Below are 18988 nucleotides of genomic sequence, written 5' to 3' on the forward strand. Positions count from 1 at the left end.
TGGGCAGGAAGATGTTAAGGCAGAAGCCTATCCGAAGGTGGCAAGAGGAGTCGCTCTGTTACACTGAGTGTCTTTTACTGTGCCAAGATACTCAAAGCAAAGCTGCAGACACTTCCCACAGGAAAAAAGCATTTCTGCCATGGGCTGATTTTGTTTAGCTTGTATTTCACAGCCTTGAGAAAGGCCAGACTGTTTGGTAAGTGGGTCACTGTCCTGTGACACATGGGAAAGAGCAGTACACAAACAGCAGTGTCCAGACACCTCCCTTACTGAAAGGCAGGAGAGCCCACTGCAGGCTTTTATCACAGAGCCTTGGGATTAGCTGGTGGCTGCACAGCGTTCAGCTCCAGGCTGTTGTACCATCCCTGGAGCTCCTCCTCCCTGAGGAACTCCACTATACAGCTAGTCAGATCTGTACCAAAACTTTAAAAGATAGAGAAATGGGCTAAATCTACATGGGCACAGTGCCTCATCTAGATAAATAAAGATTTCATGTAATCACTTACACTACATGTGGAGGAAGACAAAGAATAAGTTTGAGGCAATGACTCAGTCTTGGTGCTAACACTGAGAAATAGTATCTGGGGCTTCTAGCCCATGTGCTGGGGAGCAGATATGAAAAATAAGCATTCAGCCTCCCCTGGCACTGCCCAATGCTGCCACCCACACCCATATACAGAGAGATCCAGCAGAGACATGCTCTGAGATGCCTGCAGTACCACTGTGCAGTGGAGGAGTACTTACTTTGTAGCCATCTTTCTTTTCTCAGCTTCATTTTTGTTTTTTTGGACAAAACTGGTTTCTCTTCTAGACCTAGAGGAAAATAAAGACATTAAGATGGAGCTTGGCTCCTGCACACAGATTCAGTGCTGGACATTTCCCAAAGACAGCAAAGTCTGTAATATTTTGTTCAATCCTCGATGCTTTTGAACTTGCTGGCAGGTCATGCAGGCTGCAAGCAGACCTGGGGCTACACTGCACCTCAGCTCTTAGCAGAGCAAATCAAACTCAGCTCACAGTTGGTTAGGAAATAAGAAAAAGGCATCTAGATCACCAACAACACAAGCTGTGCTTTCTCAAGCCAAGTAGCCCTTGCAAAAACCTTTTTGAGAGATTCTTGCCCCATGTCCCGCAGCCCTGCATGAACCTGACCTGGGAGCTGGCATTTTCTTATGAATACTAGCTTCCAGTGATGGGAAAACCTATAGGTTCCAAAACTGGGAGCAAAAAAACAAGTTTAAATCTGAAAAAATGCAGGCTAATAAAGCTAGAAGGAAGGAAAAGACGGGCTCCAAACATGTGAGGGTAGGAGGGGAAATGGCAACCTGACATAGCTATCAGCATCTGCCTGCCCAAACAAGGGCCTCATTGCTTGCCCAGACAGCGCATGGCAGGGAGGGGAAGGACTGAAAACAGTCTGAAATACCCAGATCCATGGCAGCCCTAGGGAGCAGACTATTACTGACAGCTTGTAAAAAAAGGCTAGAACCTCCTATATACCAAATTCAGTATTTGGAAACCAGCTGGTGATCATTGATATCCAAACCCAAGTAAAACAATGCCACAAATATTTTTACTGTAGACCCATTGCAGACACTATAAAATTTTATCTTATCTCTCTCTGGACTTCGGTCAACTTTCTTCCTGAAATGCACTGGGAATACTTCTACAAGAATGCCACTAGAGCAACAAGCTTCTCAAAGACAACTCCTCTCACTTCAGTTTATTTTTGAGCCTGGAAAAGAAAAAAATACCCCCAAAAGAAACAGGGGAAAAACATTTTGAAAAAGGAATTTGATGCAACTCTAAAAATAGCTTACTAAAGACAACTTTTTTGAAGCTGCAAATCTTTCAGGATTATTTAAACAAAAGCAGGATCAAAATTTAGTGACTTCAGTACTTTAAGGTGAGATCAAGCCTGCTGGGGCCAGGGTGACTTTTCTATAAAGCCAACAATCACCACTATGTTTTGAGTTTCTAGAGAACACGGAGAACAAAGCTGTAGCTTTCACTGCCTCATGTCCCAGAAAAATACACTACTGCAGTCAATACACCCAAGAAGCAGCAAATAAAACCATGCCTAAAAGCTGTCACTTATTTACAGAGCTCAGGGATGTCTTGAAGGGTTTGTAAGTGACTGCTGCTGCAACCCATTTTTCTGTCTCCTGCAAAAAGCACTAACGCCTGGACACCCTGCTAGGTCCAGGCCAGTAGGACAGCCCCGCAGGGATGCAGGGCCAGGTGATAAGAGGGACAAATATCTAATCACATTATGGGAGAATTTCCTCTACCCCTTTGCTGTGGTATCAAAGCAGACGCTAGAACAACTAACTCCATGTTCCAATAATCAGCTCCCAGCTACCCCCACTTCTGATCACCCCATGTTTCTGTGGTTTTAGGGAGAAAAGAAGATGAATCACAAGAGGCCAAAACACAAATCACATCCCAGTAATGTCTGACAGCTGCCTGCACCAGACACCTCCGCCCTGCCTTTCTGGCTGCCCAAGATTGCCCAGATTTCAGTGGCACAGTGCCGGGAAGATTTGCCCCCTCATCTGAAAACACACTCATTACTTCATTGGGAAAACAGTGCCCGCTGGGATTTGTTAATGAAAAGGAATACAAAATAAAATTCAACCAGCTGGCCAATTCTAGTAATAACATCAATTCAGTTTTATTTTTTTCTTCCCTGAAACAGCAGTGGATTATTTAAGGAAACACAAAAGCTGTTTTCTTGGCAGAAGCCCAACCTCACTGCAGGCTGGGGATGATGGCCGGCACCCAGGCACGCAGATGAAGAACACTAGAAGGGTGGGGAGAGGGGAGCCAGATCTCTTCTCTACCCACGATGAGCAAGGTGGCCAGTTTCTCCCCTTTTCCACTGCCTCCTTCCCAGACACATCCATTTCACATATCCTTCCCTATCACTCAAGAGGTTGTTCTGTTTCTGGAAGGTGCCAAGTTGTGTTTGGCAACTTTCAGTGGCAATGCCGAGTGCCAAAGCCACTGGAAACCCGCTGGAGAACAGTGAAGGCAGAATTTAGCTAGTTAATTAACAGCACAGACTGTCCCCGAGGTAGTCTTTTATTTTTATTTAGCTTGCAAGCACCTCTGAGATCAAAGCCAGACCTCAGCTCCAGTTTAATTATTTTTCTGTGAAATCAGAAGGCCCATTCCACATCTAATTTAACAACACCTGCCTCTGAAATCTTGTGCACAGAAGAAAAGCGAGGAAAACCCACTTACACGAGCTTACTTGACAGTTATTCACAGTATCACAGTATTGCTAAGGTTGGAAGAGACCTCGAGGATCATCAAGTCCAACCTGTCACCACAGACCTCACGACTAGACCATGGCACCAAGTGCCACGTCCAGTCTCCTCTTGAACGGTTCCAGGGATGGTGACTCCACCACCTCCCCGGGCAGCCCATTCCAATGACCAATGACTCTCTCTGTGAAGAACTTTCTCCTCACCTCAAGCCTTAACTTCCCCTGGCACAGCTTGAGACTGTGTCCCCTATTCCTTCTACCAAGGATGAGTTTTCTCTTCCTTCTGATCAGTGCAGTACAAAACATCTCAAATACAAACAGGTTTGAAAAAGAACTCTTTTTTACCCGTGTTTGATACTACTCTTGGCAATTCTCAGGATCCTGCTTTCATGGCACACAAGCAGATTCTTTTTTGGAGTACAGCTTCTTTTCATTAAAAAAAAAAATAAAAAAATGTGTCTTACTGGTAAAGGACTCCTTCAAGTAAATGTAAAGGGGTGTGTATGTATATATATGTATATACACACACACATATATATGGTCCTCATTTTATCCTTTCTAGGCATTCAGAAAGAAGCTGGACTGGGTCAAAGCCGTAACACTGCAGACTTCCCTGAGCCCAAAGAGCTTCACTATTTAAGTTTGACTCCACTACTGAGAGGCTTCAGAGGATTTCAGAAAATCACATTACTTCAAGGACTCAGCCTTGAACAGAAATAGAATCACAGCATCATAGAAACATTTTTGTTGGAAGAGACCTTTAAGATCATCAAGCCCAACCATTATCTAATTCCACCAAGTCTGGCGCTAAACCATGTCCCTCAGCACCACATCTCTGTGTCTTTTAAACACCTACAGGGATGCAGTTTCAACCACCTCCCTGGGCAGCCTGTTTGACCACTCCTTCAGTAAAGAAATTTTTGCTAATACCCAACCTAAACCTCCCTTTGTACAACTTGATGCCATTTCCTTTCACCCCTTCACTTGTTACTAGGGATAGACCAAAACCCACCTCCCTACAATCTCCTTTCAGGTAGTTCTACAGAGTGTTAAGGTCTCCCTTCAGCCTCCTTTTCTCCACACTAAAGAACCCAAGCTTCCTCAGCCACTCCTCATAAGACCCGTGCTCTAGAACCTTCACCAGCTTCATTTCCCTTCTCTGGACACACTCCAGCAACTCAATTTCTTTCTTGTAGTGAGCAGCCCAATGCTGAACACAGTACTCAAGGTGTAACCTCACCAGAACTGAGTACAGATGGACAATCACTTCCCTGGTCCTGCTTGTCACACTATTCCAGATAAAGGCCAGGATGTTGTTGGCAGTCTTGGCCACCTGGGCACACTGCTGCCTCATATTTCATCAGCTGCTGATCCACATCCTCAGGTCTTTCTCTGCCAGACTGCTTTCCAGCCACTCTGCCCCAAACCTGTAGCGTTGCATGGGGTTATTGTGACCCAAGTGCAGGACCCAGCACTTGGCCTTGTTGAATCTCATACAATTGGCCTTAGCCCATCAACCCACCTGTGAGGTCTCTCAGTAGACCCTTCCTACTCTCAAGCAGTTTAGTGTCATCTGCTAATTTAGTGAGGGTGCACTCAATCCTCTCATCCAGATCGTTGATAAAGATATTAAAGAGAACTGGCCCCAGTACTGAGCCCTGGGGAGCACCACTTGTGAGCAGCCACCACCACTCTTTGGGCATCACATTTGTCAATCTGTGAGTTATCAAATAAACCTTTGCCTGTGCAACGGCACACAAACAGAGGACGGACCTTCAGCACTGGGCATTTGCTCCTCACCATGCAAAACTGCAGTGAAGCCCCAAGTCCTACCTTTGGCATAAGCATGTGGTATTAAATATTATTCCCAGAACTCTGACAATACACAACAGTAAAGCTGTTGCTGCTCAAAACATGTACCATGTACACTGAAGTTAAATAACAACAGATGTGTTAATTTTAGTCTCAATTGCGTAACAGCAGCAAAACTAAGCATATGTCTACAGCTGTGAGATGAGTCCACTACAGAAATTCAGAGTACATCCAAAAGCAGAAGAATGGGTGTGGGTTTTGGTTGTGGTTTTTTGTTTAGCTAAAAACTTTACATAGTATCACTTGTAAACTGCCTGATGCCGTTTTACACTGGAAGGGTCTAGGAAATGGTAAACCACAGTCTTCTGAGGCAAACAATAGTTGTATGACCTGACAGATGCCAGTGCAGAACCACTGAAGATACTCTTTTTCCTATGGGAAGAAAGTTGAGGGGCAACACAAACCAGGCAGAAAGTCAGTCAAAATACCCCCCAGCAGAGACGGTGCTCTATGGGAGCTAGCTTGGTGGCTTGTTGGCCTCACCACACCCAACAGCTCAGCTTCCAACCAGGCAACCTCCAGCTCCACTTCTCCTCCAGAATGCACTGACATGAAAATATCTGAGGAACTTGGGTCATTATTAGGACCAGGGCTTGGAGGTGGCAAGAACAGAAGCAGGGCACTGATATCCACTCTCTTTACATCCTTGCTCCCAGGCAAGTCCCTAGAGACAGCTTGATAGCCTGTACTGTTTGAGGACTGTTTGGGTTTTATCCAGTTCAAGCCCTGCCACCCTGAGCAGGCTCAGGAACCAGTGCTGGAAGAGATGACAGCTCCTGCTGGGACAGGCCAGGTTTCACCATGGATACAGTATTTGCGTTTTATATTCCAAAACAAGCTACATTATTTTTGTTCACACTTAATCATTACACTAGCACACAAGCTTTCCTCCTGCCCATGAGGAAGACATCCTATTTAAAGTGGCATCTGCATTCTCAATCATTCCAGATCCCCTGGTTATTTAAAGCTGAGCCTACTTCCAAGCCCAGCATTACACTGGGACACAGAGGAACAGTGCAGCTCCTGTCCTCACACCAAGGTCATGTCAGGCTTGGTAAACATCCCCAGGCTCTGACCAGCTACAGCAAGGGCATGAAACCTCCTTCTGCAGAAGAGCTGAGACTCATCTCTAGTTAGCTGCATAAGCACACAAGTGACATGCCATCTGAAGCGGGAGCACTTCCCCTCAGGAGGTGAACAAGAAGTCACAATCTCCACGGAGCACTTCCCCTTAGGAGGTGAACATGAAGTCACAATCTGCACAATAGCCTGAAAAAACCAACTCTAGAGACAAAAGTCTGTCTTCTCAAGCAATGCCTTAATTGCTGCAGGCATGCTTAGCCCCTGTTGCAAGTAAAAGTACATTTTCCTTCTCTGCCTGAAGCCTTTTTCTTTCCTCAGAAGTCCTTGCTCTTCCCACCTGCATCCTCGCAGCAGCCCTTCCCAGTACAGAGGCTGACATTTCAAGGATCAGTCTCAGATAGGTACGGAGTGGATGCTCAAGCTGGTCCCATGTCACTGTGCTGAGAACTGCTTTTGCAGCTGGAAGGCTATGTTCATAACCAAGGCAGAAAGAGGTAATGTCTCCAGGCAACCTAGATTTCTGAACAAAGTATGCCATGAGGGCTATAAAATGCCCTGTGTGATCCAGATGCTTGGCAGTACCAGTTCATGGCACAGAGAGATCCCATTAATCACTGTAAGCCTCCCAGTAGAGAAGCTGTGGCTGCTGCAGTGAGCTCATCTCATCTGCCAGGTCCCAGGCTCCTCCCTGGGAGAAGTTACCTCTTGCTCTTTGAAGAAGGTCTGCTTTGCAGTAGTTATTCTCCCCAAAAAACATGTATAGGGTACAAACATGGTGGGGTCAGAGGGAAAAAAGATCCACCATGATTTCCACCTTCTTAGGGGAGAAACATCCACATAACTTGTGCTGAGGGATGGCCATGTGGCTTCTGGTTTACTTTGTTCATGGATTTCCACTAGTGCCTTTCCTGTATTACACCTGTGAACACCTTGGAGGGCAGCAAATTAGGTCTGAACCATCACTAGTCCAGGGCACTAAAATGCTTTCTATTTCCACATACATTTTGCAGCTGGTTTTGTAAAGTTTCTCACAAAATAACTGAAAGAAATCACATATTTATGGTCAGCATGTCCTACTGAGTCATTGGGTATGCAGTGAGACTAAGGAAGGAGAATGAAACACAGGATACCAGACAGACAGTGCCACTGTCTGATACCAGACAGGCCATGCTGCTTCTCCCTTTCCTGACCAGGAAAGCATTATGAGATATAACCAGGACCCACAGGAGACAAAACAACTATAGAAGCTTTTATAGAAGGCCCCTACAGAATGAAGAGGACTTACCTACAGTAGGCAAAGTGAACCAAGTATTGAACTCATCTTCCAGCACAGCCTCAAACGGTCACAGGCAAACACAAGGGGATGAATTGTAACTATTTGCCATTTACTAGAGCTCTTGAAACTGCATGCAGAAAGTACCTTTTTTTAAACAGCCTTTTCTCTAAACTAATTCATCCTTATTAAACTGCAGACACAATTTTGCCTGAATGTAAGTGCTATTCCTCAGCATTCCTTTTTCCTGTGGCTTACTCATTTGTCTATCCCTTCTTCTGGGGTTCTTGGATGACTAATTACTACAGTGAGCAACAACCAAACCAGCCTCTGTGCTCAGCAGATTTAGAGGTACCCTCTTGCTGTCCTTCAACTCAGCCCAGAAGCAGTAAATGAGACAGCTTCTCACTGCTTTCTGAGATGCTTCCCTAGTCAGAGACAAACACCATGTGGCAGAAAGTGCAACCGCTGAGGATGATGTTGAACCAGTGCAGGAGCTCCACACTGCTTGCTAAAAAACACGTCCCGAATTGTGTATCCTCACCAACCAGAAAGATGCTTGGATTCAATACATCTTTGTAAGATAGGGTGCTAGATTATTTTTTACTTATCTTCACACTTCTGCATCCAGACAAAACCAAATCAGTCCTCAATACTTCCTGAGCTTTGAAAAGCACAAAGCAAATGCAGAGAGGCTCACCTACAAACAGATGCCCTGGGAAATGCATGCCATGTCAGAGACTTTGCATGACCAAGTGTGATTTCATTCAGGAAACAAGGTTTTCTGCTTTGGGAGAATGAGTTTGCTTTCAAGACACTTCAATCCCCTCCAGCCCCTTCTTATGTTCAAAGAAAAAAATAAAAGGGGGGGTGGGTGGGTGAGGGGAAGGGGAAGGGGAAAAAGCTGATGTACATGAAACAAGTGTAATTTCTTCCAACAAAAAGGCAAGAAGTCTTCCAGAAGTATTCTGGACATACAAGGTACAAATCAGATACTCTGATTTGTTGAGGAACGGCGTACCTGAAAAAGCTGACTTTTTCTGTGCTTCCTCTGGCATGTATTTTCTTTCTGTGCAGCCCCATAAACAGCTTCAATACAGGAAATTTTCTGCCCATCAATTCTCAGCAAATGCCGCCATGGCTTCTAGCCTTACAAAAGGTTGCTCAGTCCAAAGAGAGGCAAGGAGCTAAGATATCAAAGCATTTTCAAAATACTCCCACCATCTCAGTTCAGATTTCTTTCAGGTTTCATGACAAGCCATCTTGTCCTTCATACACACCCTTCATCTGATTACAGCAAATTACATAGGGAACAGTTACAGAACTAGAGGATTTGCCATGTCTGCATGTGAGAGAGAATGAATGGCAAAGCCTCCTTGCAATCAAGCTAATCCAGGAAACCGCAGGCCTGCAGCAGAGCCTTGTTGTTCTCACACTTGGACAAATTTCACCATCTCCAATCTCCTGCCTTGCTACTCTTGCAGAGAAACCCTACCAGTCAGCTTCTTAGAGCAACTTTATAGCCCTGGTCACCTCAGAGAAGACAATCAACCAGGCCTAAGAGTCAAGTCTCCAAGAAAGGCAAGACAGTAGAGCTGAAACTAAATGATGCTTCAGGTAGTGCCAGGGAAGCCTGGAACCACAATGCCACCACACATTCCTCTCCTTCACCTATGGGAAACAAGTCTGATCTGCCTAAGATATTCCTTAAGAACATGAACAAATGCATCTCTGCCAGATCTCAGGTTAGAAAGCTGGTGAACTTGTAAATTGGCATTAAGCATTACATGTTTATTCTATCCTATTCTATAAAGCAGCTTCCTGTGTTGTAATTCAGATATAGGGGGCAATGGTGCTATTCAAAGCTCTCAAGACCTGACTCGCAATGCAAAGCCTAGGAGCACAGGCAGCCCTCACAAAGCCATTTATAAGCATTAACCTTAGGGAAAGGCTTAGAGGGAGGGCAGACCACACACCGCTACAAGGTTCTTGGAACCTCTCCATTGAGCTGGATGTGAAGTCATAACACTGTTAAAAGCTGCCTGTGCAATTAGTGAGAAATATCAAAACCAACCAAGTGGGTTAGGACTCACCACCCCCTGAACAGCTGTGATGGGTGTGCTCACACACAGACACTGTCACAACCTTCTCCCAACAGAGCTTCCTGCGAGCTCAGTGCTGTAGTTCCCCTCCATCTTCCCCTTCTCCACCTACCTCCTCTCCTCCATGTCACATGCTTGCTTCCAGATAAGCTACACAGAGCAACTGACCAACTGGACAGCATCTTTGCAGAAAAGGCCCTGGGGATTCTGGGGACCACCAAGTCAAACATGAGCTAAAAATGTGCCCTTGCAAAAGCAGCCAGCAGCGTCCTGTGGTGCTTTAGAAGGAGTGCTGCCAACAGGTCTACAAGAGATGATCCTTCCCCTCTGCTCAGCACTGGGGAGGCCACAGCTGAAATGCTGGGTCCAATTCGGGGCTCCTCAGTACAAGAAAGTTAAGCACTTACTCGGGTGAATCCAGCTAAAGGCAAAAAATTATTAAAGGACTGGAACATCTTTCACTTGAGGAGAGGCTGAGAGCTGGAAAATGAAGTGGCTCAGAGGAAATTCTATCAATAAACATAAACACCTGATGGGAAGGAAAGAGAAGAGCTAGTGATTCCCAGTGACAAGAGGCAGTGGGCATTTATTGAAACACATTGTTTTGAGATAATTTTTTTATTAACTCTAAGGGTAGCCAAATAGTGGGACAGGTTGCCCAAAGAGATTGAGTCTCCATGTGTCCACTCATGGAATTACTCAGAACCTGGTCAGACACACTCTGGGACAGCCTGTTATATACGACCTTACTTGACCCTGCTGAACTAGGACCAGCTCGAGAGGTTCCTTCCAACCTTAACAATTTTGTGATTATGTCCAACATCAAAACCAAAAAATTCAGATAGTTTTCACAGGTTTCCCTGCTTTCAAACCTCTGTAGGGAGGCTATGATTTGGGAAAGATACCTGCTGTAAAATTAAAACACTTGCCTGACATGGCATGGGAAAGCACTGCAGAAGACTTTTCATTCCTACCCTGCTGCCAATTCCAAAAGATCAGTGCCACCAGGGGAGCACACAAGCTTAGCACATGTCAGCCCTTGACTCCAGCATAAACACATGCTGATCACTCAGGGTAGCAGGGTTTTGTTTTCGGTGAGGCAAGAGCACTGGGGCTCGTGACAGGGCACAAGCCACACTCCTGACTGTCCAGCATGATACGGACAGATCCATTCTCTTTTGAGCACATCCTCTGTTACATGCAGTGAGGAATGCACACAAATCTTTGGTTCCCTATTAGAAGAGACTTGCCCTCCAAAAAACAGTATTTGAAAAGTCACCTTAGCAACAGAATTCCTTCGAGCAGGCATCTGTAAGGCAATGACTCACAGGTTTGCTATTGCAACCTGAAAACAAGGTACTGGGGACATGTGGAGGTGTAGTTCTAAGCTGTCTTTACCTCCTACAGCAAATAATTTTAATGTTTGTACAAAACCACAGACACCGCTGAGGTGGACGCACCAAACTGGACTCCGGGGTGTCCACAGCATGGAACAGTCTGGACAGCTGGCAAGTGCCCTTCCACAGAAGATAAGGATTTATACTTCAACAACAAAGAAAAACACATGCATAAGATATCTTTCTGTGGATATTGCAGTTCTGGTAGAGAGCAGCAGGAAGAACACAATACAGTTTCTATAAAAGATCAAAAAGTAATAAATGAGTGCACAGGAGTGTGAGAGCAGCGGAAGAGAAGCAGCAGGACCATGGTACCGGAGCCTTGTCCAGGCTGTGTAATCCGGTGCTGAGGGACCTGGCTTAGTGGTGACCTGGCAGTGGTGGGTTAACACATCAAGTTGGACTTGACAATTTTAAAGGTCTCTTTCAACCAAAATCGTTCTGTGATTCTGTAAATATCTGAATGAAATTGAGTCTGAGACCAAACATAATTCACACTTACCCATGGGCAGCTTGTCTCCTTACGGCTGATCAAGGGAGATGGAATGCTGAAACACTGCTATGCCTTCTGACAGGCTCGTAGGGTTGCAGGCTTGTATTTTAAAGAGATTTTTCTCAAATTATCTTTTGCATTTATGCTAATAAGATTACCTTTGACAAGTTTGAAAATCAGTAGTTCAGTACCTTCTGCAGTATTACACAGTGAAAGATCTAGTGAAAGTGTTACACTATGTGATTTTACCTGGTGCTTGTAGTTTATGCAAAATGCAAGATAACATTAATTTACTTTAATTTCCTTCTATTTTAACTGGATATTACCTAGTAGACAATTAAATGGACATTCTCTAGGGAAATCATCCTTTTCCAGCTACTGGTTCCTATGACCCCTCTTGCATTTGTTTTGTGCCAGGGGAAGTTTAGGCTTGAGGTGAGGAGAAAGTTCTTCCCAGAAAGAGTAATTGGCCAGTGGAATGTGCTGCCCAGGGAGGTGGTGGGGTCACTGTTCCTGGAGGTGTTCAAAAAAGGATTGGACGTGGCACTTGAAGCCATGGTTTAGTTGTCATGAGGTGTTGGGTGACAGGTTGGACTTTATGATCTCTGAGGTCTTTTCCAACCTTATTGATTTTATGATTCTAATGGGACTGAAGACAAAAGACTTCTGTTTATCCAAAATACAGATTTTAGTGTTTGACAGTTTTATATAGTTTAAGCTACCCTACACTTCAGACAATTTTGTAGCTCCTGCAAGTAGTGCACAAGAGGCATTTAGGCATTTATTCATATTTATGAACACACTCATGCATTCACCATAGCTGCATTTTAACCACAGGTATTTTTTCCTCAAAACACCCAGCAGAGAACCTCATTTTGTGCTCCCTTTTCCTCGTTGCCAAAGCAGTGGCCTGATGGGATGCTGAGGGAAGGAGAAAGAGTGAACAACAATAAGAAAGAGAAGGAAAAAAGCATTTGAGAGTGCTCAGAGCAACTGCAAAAGAACACCAGGCAAGACTTCCACGGCAGACAGGCAAATATGTCACTGTCAGGTGCCACTGCAGCACTGGCAGCAGACCAGCTGCACACAGAAGGATGTGAGAGACAATACCTAGAACAAGTTGTGTAATTGCTTTCTGTTCCTCAGGAACAACAGCAGACACTACCGTGTGCTCCTTGTGGAGTCTCACCTTTCCCCCCACCTCTCCACACAATAGCTTTCATTTTCCTCATTCCCTTGATCCAGGTTTAGCATTTCAAGCCATTTTTCCTTTCTCCACATGACAGAGATGTAGACAGACGGCATCATCTGAAGTTATTTCTTTCAACTAAAATAGTGGAGGGTGGCAACCACACTGCACTCACCATGCGACTCAGTGAAACATGCACCTGCAGGGGCCTCTGCCTTAACCAACTGACAAGGCAGGGATGTAGCCACTAGGAAGAGCTTCAGCTGGAACTTTATTCAGATGGAACTGGACAAAATGAGGCAGGAGGAATCTCAGGGCTCAGCCATTTTGATAGTGCTGCGCGAAGGCAGCACATCCTTTACCTTCCACAAGAGCAAGTAGCAGGGTCCTGCTAAATTGCAATGGTGATGACTTGAACAACCACTTAATTGGTTAGTCCAGTATTTACATCTCCAAACATCTTAAAACCTTCATAATAAAATGCTTAGCTCAGAGACATTGCAGTAACTAAGCAGGAGGGGTGCAAGGAGAAAGCTCTGCATCTTCCACCACATACAGTGAGGTCAGGCTATGAGAAATTTTCATGCTGGTTGTAGCACTGCAGAAGCCAGCCAGGACACTGGAGGTTAAGCACACAGCTTGTATTAAAGGCTGATTAAAGGCTGCCTCTGACCAAAGGTTTACAAAGATTCTTGATGGACAAAATCCAATGTGAACAGGTAGCAAAACTTTATAGCAGACAAACATTTTTTCCCATCTGTGCTTCTCAAGCCATGTATCCACAATGGCTTTCTGCAAGTTGGAGCAATGGAAAACACCATGGAGCAAAAAGGACAAGTTGCATTTATTTGCACTCTCTGTGATGTAGAGACCTGGCAGAGCAAGGCATCTTCCAGCAAGCAGCTACTCAGCTCCTGAATCTGGTCAACCACCAACAGATACTCTAAGGGAGACACCAGCATTTTCCAGGAAGCCCCCTGAAGGTAAGGTATTAGCTGGAAGTACTCCAATCAGATAAGAGGATTTAGCAGTAACCATTGAGGGGGCATAAGGCTTCTACTGGAGATTTATGACCAACAGAGAATAATTAACAGGAAGAGGCAAGAAACAATGTACCAGCAAGCATAACTGCACACAGCTGAAAGAGCATGTATGAAGTGATAGGTAAGAAGAAAACGCCAGGTACCAGCAAAACAGCTACACCCAGACCACCAGTGGCCAAGGGGCACACACATAATAAAAGGCAAAACTGAAACCAAAACACAGAACATCACTCCAAGGTCTCTCTATGCCCTTCCTCTCAACACACACAAAACACTGCTTAAGCTGATAGGTGACAAACATTACTGCAATTACAAACTGTTACGTATAATTACTGAACTAATTTGACTGCTGAGTGCACTGTGATCAATACTTAATTATATTTCCAGGCAATACAACTATGTCAGCCAAAAACTGAACTAAGTAAACAATGCACATACATAACTTCAGGGTAAAACCAAAACCATCACAAGAACATCAATAGATGGGACTTGTACAAGAGTTTCAGCAGAGAACAGATCACACCACAGATGTCTTCACAATGAAGGAGAAAGAACTGAACCATGAAGGTCAAGAGAATGTCAAAACTGGATGAAATCATAAGTTCAAACGACAAGAAGATATGGATGAAGCTCTTGCACGAAGAGAAGGTGAGGAGGAAAGCAGGAACAGCCAGGGAAGGGGCCAAAACAAGGGCATTAAGGGGAGATGGACATGCACATGACACCATTAAGTGTACATGAGGTTTGTCTTCCAAAAGACAGGGCTGCCAGGTAATGGATGCCACAGCAAAACCAAAGCACACAGATAGCCCACACTGGACAGATGAGGAAAAGAGAGGCTTTCAGAATGGCAAGAAGACCATCTCTGTTCCCAGACTGTTGACCTGAAGAAGCTACTCACTCAGACTTCTTCAGAGGGCACATGACACACAAATCAAGAAAGTTTTATCCTCTCAGCAGTGGAGGAGGAATTCAGAGACACATCAGAAGGCAGAGAAGATCTGGAAGAGGATTCCCCTCACCATTGCTTCCTCAGTTTCTAGTTTGCTAGAGGGGCATTATGTACTACACACCAGCATCTTCTCTTGCAGAAATATCTTCCCTTTTTGTAACAATTAATGTTTTGCAGAAATACCTGAACCTGTTACTTTGTAAACATGACAGCTGACCCAAAAGTAATATCCAAGCCTGGTATCTGCATCCCATGATTCCATGTGGCAGCCACTATTCCAGTGGCAACAAGGACTTGAACTTGCCCAAACTAGGAGAAGACTGCCTAAAATTTATTTCTGAAGCCCTCCCTGCTTCACAAGTATTGAGAAATGGAAGGACACAAAGGAAGCACATTTGTGAAACGGAGAAATTCTATGAAAACTCTTGAAGATCCACACAAGCATTCTTCCCTGCTGTTTCCCTGCCTCTCCTTGTGAGATTTTCTAAATTAGCAAAGTGTGTACTGCCCTCCAGTTGTGCAGAACCCTCCCTGCTGGTCAGCTCTGAAGAAAGGGATTTGCTGGATAGCCCCAACTGTTAACACTCTCATGGACAAATGGCTATCTCAGGATGCTTTTTCCGCAAGATAGCATCTTCAGAAAGCATAGGGGATGCTAGATCAATGGGAAGGACCATCTCGCCACCATGGTTCAGGAAGCTGTATGGCCTCAAGCTCATTCTCTCTTTAAGTTCAGAGCACAGCAGCAGAGATGTGACAAGGAAGCTAAAATGTCAGTCTGTTTTCCCACCCCAAAAGACCTTTGCTTAATAGCAAAGGAAGTGCTTCAGCATCTACAATCAAGCTGTGATTCCACCAAAATGCACATTCCAGAAAAACATGTCAGGCAACAGATGAAAAGCCTGAAGCAGAGCCAGACACATCTTAAGGTATGCGGTCCTCAGCCTCTGCTAGACTGTGCAGGAGAGAAGGAAACTTGAAATAAACTCTCTGTTCAGTAAATCTGCTTTCTTGGCACACTGGCAGCTTCTTCCACTACATGCCTGTACAGGCAACACTTCCAGCACACCACACCAAGGTGTAAACATGCCAACATTCCACCTACTGTTAAAGTGATTGCTCCCATTCACAAGCAAATGCCCATCAGAACACCAAGAAGGGTCACTTCTGCACAAGCACCTTGCATTCACATAAATATCAGAGGAACCTCCTTTCAATACAAATAGAAGAGATTTAATTTAAACCTCCATCATGGCTACCTAGCCAGGTCCAGGTCTATGAAGAAGGGACTGTACGTGCAGACACACACAAACTCTGCTATGATGCTGGCAGGATGATCAGGGGTGGTTTGGGGAGCAGGGAAGAGGTCTGGAAGATGATGTCCTGCTCCAGGGAATACTGAATGCAATATTGAATTGCTCATCTCTAATGGAACGAGAGAAAAAATAATCAATTGCCATTGACTTCTTTGTTAATGACACAGGGACAAGTCTGTTTCCTCTGGAATGATCGACATGCAATGTGCAGCAGTATTGATACCAGTGGCATTATCAACACATGACATTTGGAAACTTGGCATAAAGACAACAGAAGACAAACTCCAGGAAAGCTCAGGGTGCTGGCAAATGAGAGCTCAGCTTTACCTACCAAAGAGCTCACTGCTGCAATAGCCACACCTCCCTTACATTCTCCTACCCCAGCTCTGGCTCCAACAGAAAAACCTAGCTCACTTCCACCCAGGTTAGTTTTCTGCTAATTTAGTAAGCTGAACCAAACCAAGTCAGCATCAGGCCAGGAAGACACATGGTCAGAAGCAGGGGGAGGAGGAAGCAGGACTTCTCATTTTCAGCAGTGGCAATTTATTTGAGACAGCAGGACTTCAGCCATGAGGTCTAAAATGCTCATAACCTATTTCAGAAGTTAAAATTTATTAGTAGCAATTTATTAGTCTTTATTCTAGCATGACATAATGAACACACAAGCACTCTAAGTCCCCTGGACACAGAGGAAACAGGGGAGATCAAAGGATTTGGCATTAACAGTATCTACAGCCTTCTTCAGCTCACTACTTTGTTTTTTGTAACAGTTATTAGGCACTGGAAGTTTAAAGTATCTACCTAAGCATTTCAAGGAAAGTGCTGCTACATTCCCCAACTTTTTCCGGCTGGCTGCTGTCAAAAGATGGGATTGCCCAACTTGGCTACCCTATTGTTCTGATGTGGAACACCAACTCATATGTCAAGCTACGTGGGGGGGTGAGAAAGATCTTGTCACAGTAAAAGGTTCAGCAGTGACAGCACTGAGCAAGCCCCGAGAAACAAACTTGAAAATCATTGCTTGATGCCTCTGGCCTAAAGATCTAATTACAGTAGTAGGGCAGGATGTTGGAAATAAAGTAGAATTTCAGAGTCTGATTAGTAGAGATATTTTTGATTTAAAATTTCCTTCACAGAGCCCAGACCAGAAAACTCACAGTGATCTACTAAACTCAAGCCAAAAAAAATAACAAAGGGATAAAGGACACGACTTGGGAATACTACTGCCTCGTGCTTAAATTACTCTAAAAAGATTAGCTAATCTGCCACAACAAGAGATAAGTCAGTTCTAAGGCAGGGTGCAGTTCTTCTGCTGCTCACTGCATGCTGCCAGGTCCTGTTGATAGTTTGGGACAGAAGAAGCAGTGAGACCAAGCTGCATCCTGAAATTCACACAGCCAAGAGCCTGGCAAAGCCTCTGCATGGAAGTTACATGGGATCCCAGTGCCCGCTGCTATAGCAACACACTCCTTTCTTCTGACATGTCAATGCCTCAGCACTCTAACAGGAGGCCCAACCTCCTCATCTCTTGCTGACCTTCTCCAGACACTAAACTTTCCTCTGTAAGGACCTCGGGAATGAGAAAAAGCAGGAAATAAAATGTTGGTGACGCAAGAAGAAAAATACAGCAGATACACAAAGCATTCAGTGACACAGACAGGCCTGCCTCCGTGGCCTCACCGACATGGCCCTACAAGTTACATGATGTGTGTTTCTGAACAGTAAATTCATAACTGGCCCCAGGCACAAACACAGCATAGAATATAAAATCAGTGGTATTACATCATCCACCCTGCTGTTCAGTTTGGCCCAGAAGACATATTCAGAGAGGTGTATGTGGATAATAAATTAAAGATGCAAGTATGACAGAAATGTCCCTTTGGATGTGCATGTGGGAATGTTAGAAGGAAAAAAAAGAGACCAGGATTGAATTTTGGAATAAGGCAATGAACAAGAGAAAACCAAATGGGAAGAGAAACACAGGAGAGGACTAAATCTCTGGTCTGCTTTAGGAACACATTTCAGATGACAGAGAGGGTTTGAACAGAAGGCCACATGATTCAAGACTGCAGTGTGCAGAGGCCAAGCATGTATTATTGGATTCGCCACAGGGATCACCACTCTGTCGCTTGTTTGGGCAGTCTCTTACTCCTTCCAGCCCTCCACGGGATGGGCTCAAATCCAGTCCTGTGTAATCCCATGTAACACTGGGAGTTTGTAATTAATTAAGCTAGTTGAAAGCAGGAGCTCAGCCACAGTGAAACAAAGGGGCATTCCCTGCCTCCAACTGGGTAGTGGAGAGACTGAGTAAAACAGTACGTAAGACAGCAGAACACCAACAAACTGGCCATAGTGCTTCACCAGGTCTGAACTGCTGCAAAAATCCTGTCACAGGCTGTAGGGTGGAATAGTGTCACTGAAGCAGCTTTCACAACTGGTATGGCATGGTAGGGCAAGAAAGGAGGATGTGGCAGAAGGCTTCTTTTCCCTAAGTCAAAGTTTGCTATGGGATAACTCACATGCTCAAAACCCAGGAGAACAAAGCTCCAGGCTCCAGGAAGTGCCGAGATAGGACATTAACCAGACACATCCTTTGCTGGGACAAAGAGGCAGGAAGAATGTTCAAGACATTTCTAAGGAAACCCCAGTGCCTGATCCTGGATGAGACTAAACAACAAAGAAGAGAGAAGGCCTTGCCCAACTTACTTTCTATCCGGTTGTACAGGAATAACTGCTGGTGAGTTTTGCCTTTCAATGTCATGCTAGTTAATCAAATCAGTCCCAGTCCCTTTCAATTGATCATAGTCTCTGCTTTCCATCCAAACAGTTGCTTCCCAGCCACTTGAGCTCAGGTTACTCCTTCCAGGCCAGCAGAATCAGCATTTCTATTGTCTACTGTACTCTTGCCCTGTTTGCTTGTTTAACCATAATCTCTACTCCCCAGGGCTACAGTAGCCAATGTTTCCAGTCTTGGCTACAGGCCTTATTTTCCAGACA

General features: G+C 44.7%; 1 protein-coding gene across 2 annotated transcripts in view; it reads right to left on the reverse strand.

Annotated features, from left to right (window-relative positions):
* The window catches only part of SLX9 (SLX9 ribosome biogenesis factor), a 47515-nt gene that overhangs the window by 10545 nt on the left and 17982 nt on the right, over nt 1-18988 (reverse strand). For both annotated transcript variants that reach the window (XM_068138218.1, XM_068138219.1), the window contains exon 3: nt 745-813. In XM_068138218.1, the coding sequence (XP_067994319.1) occupies nt 745-813 (69 nt within the window). The remainder of the gene's footprint in view (nt 1-744; nt 814-18988) is intronic.

Source organism: Melanerpes formicivorus, unplaced genomic scaffold, assembly GCF_026170545.1.
Source record: "Melanerpes formicivorus ecotype bairdi unplaced genomic scaffold, bMelFor1.0.p_v2 SCAF_5, whole genome shotgun sequence".
NCBI lineage: Eukaryota > Metazoa > Chordata > Aves > Piciformes > Picidae > Melanerpes > Melanerpes formicivorus.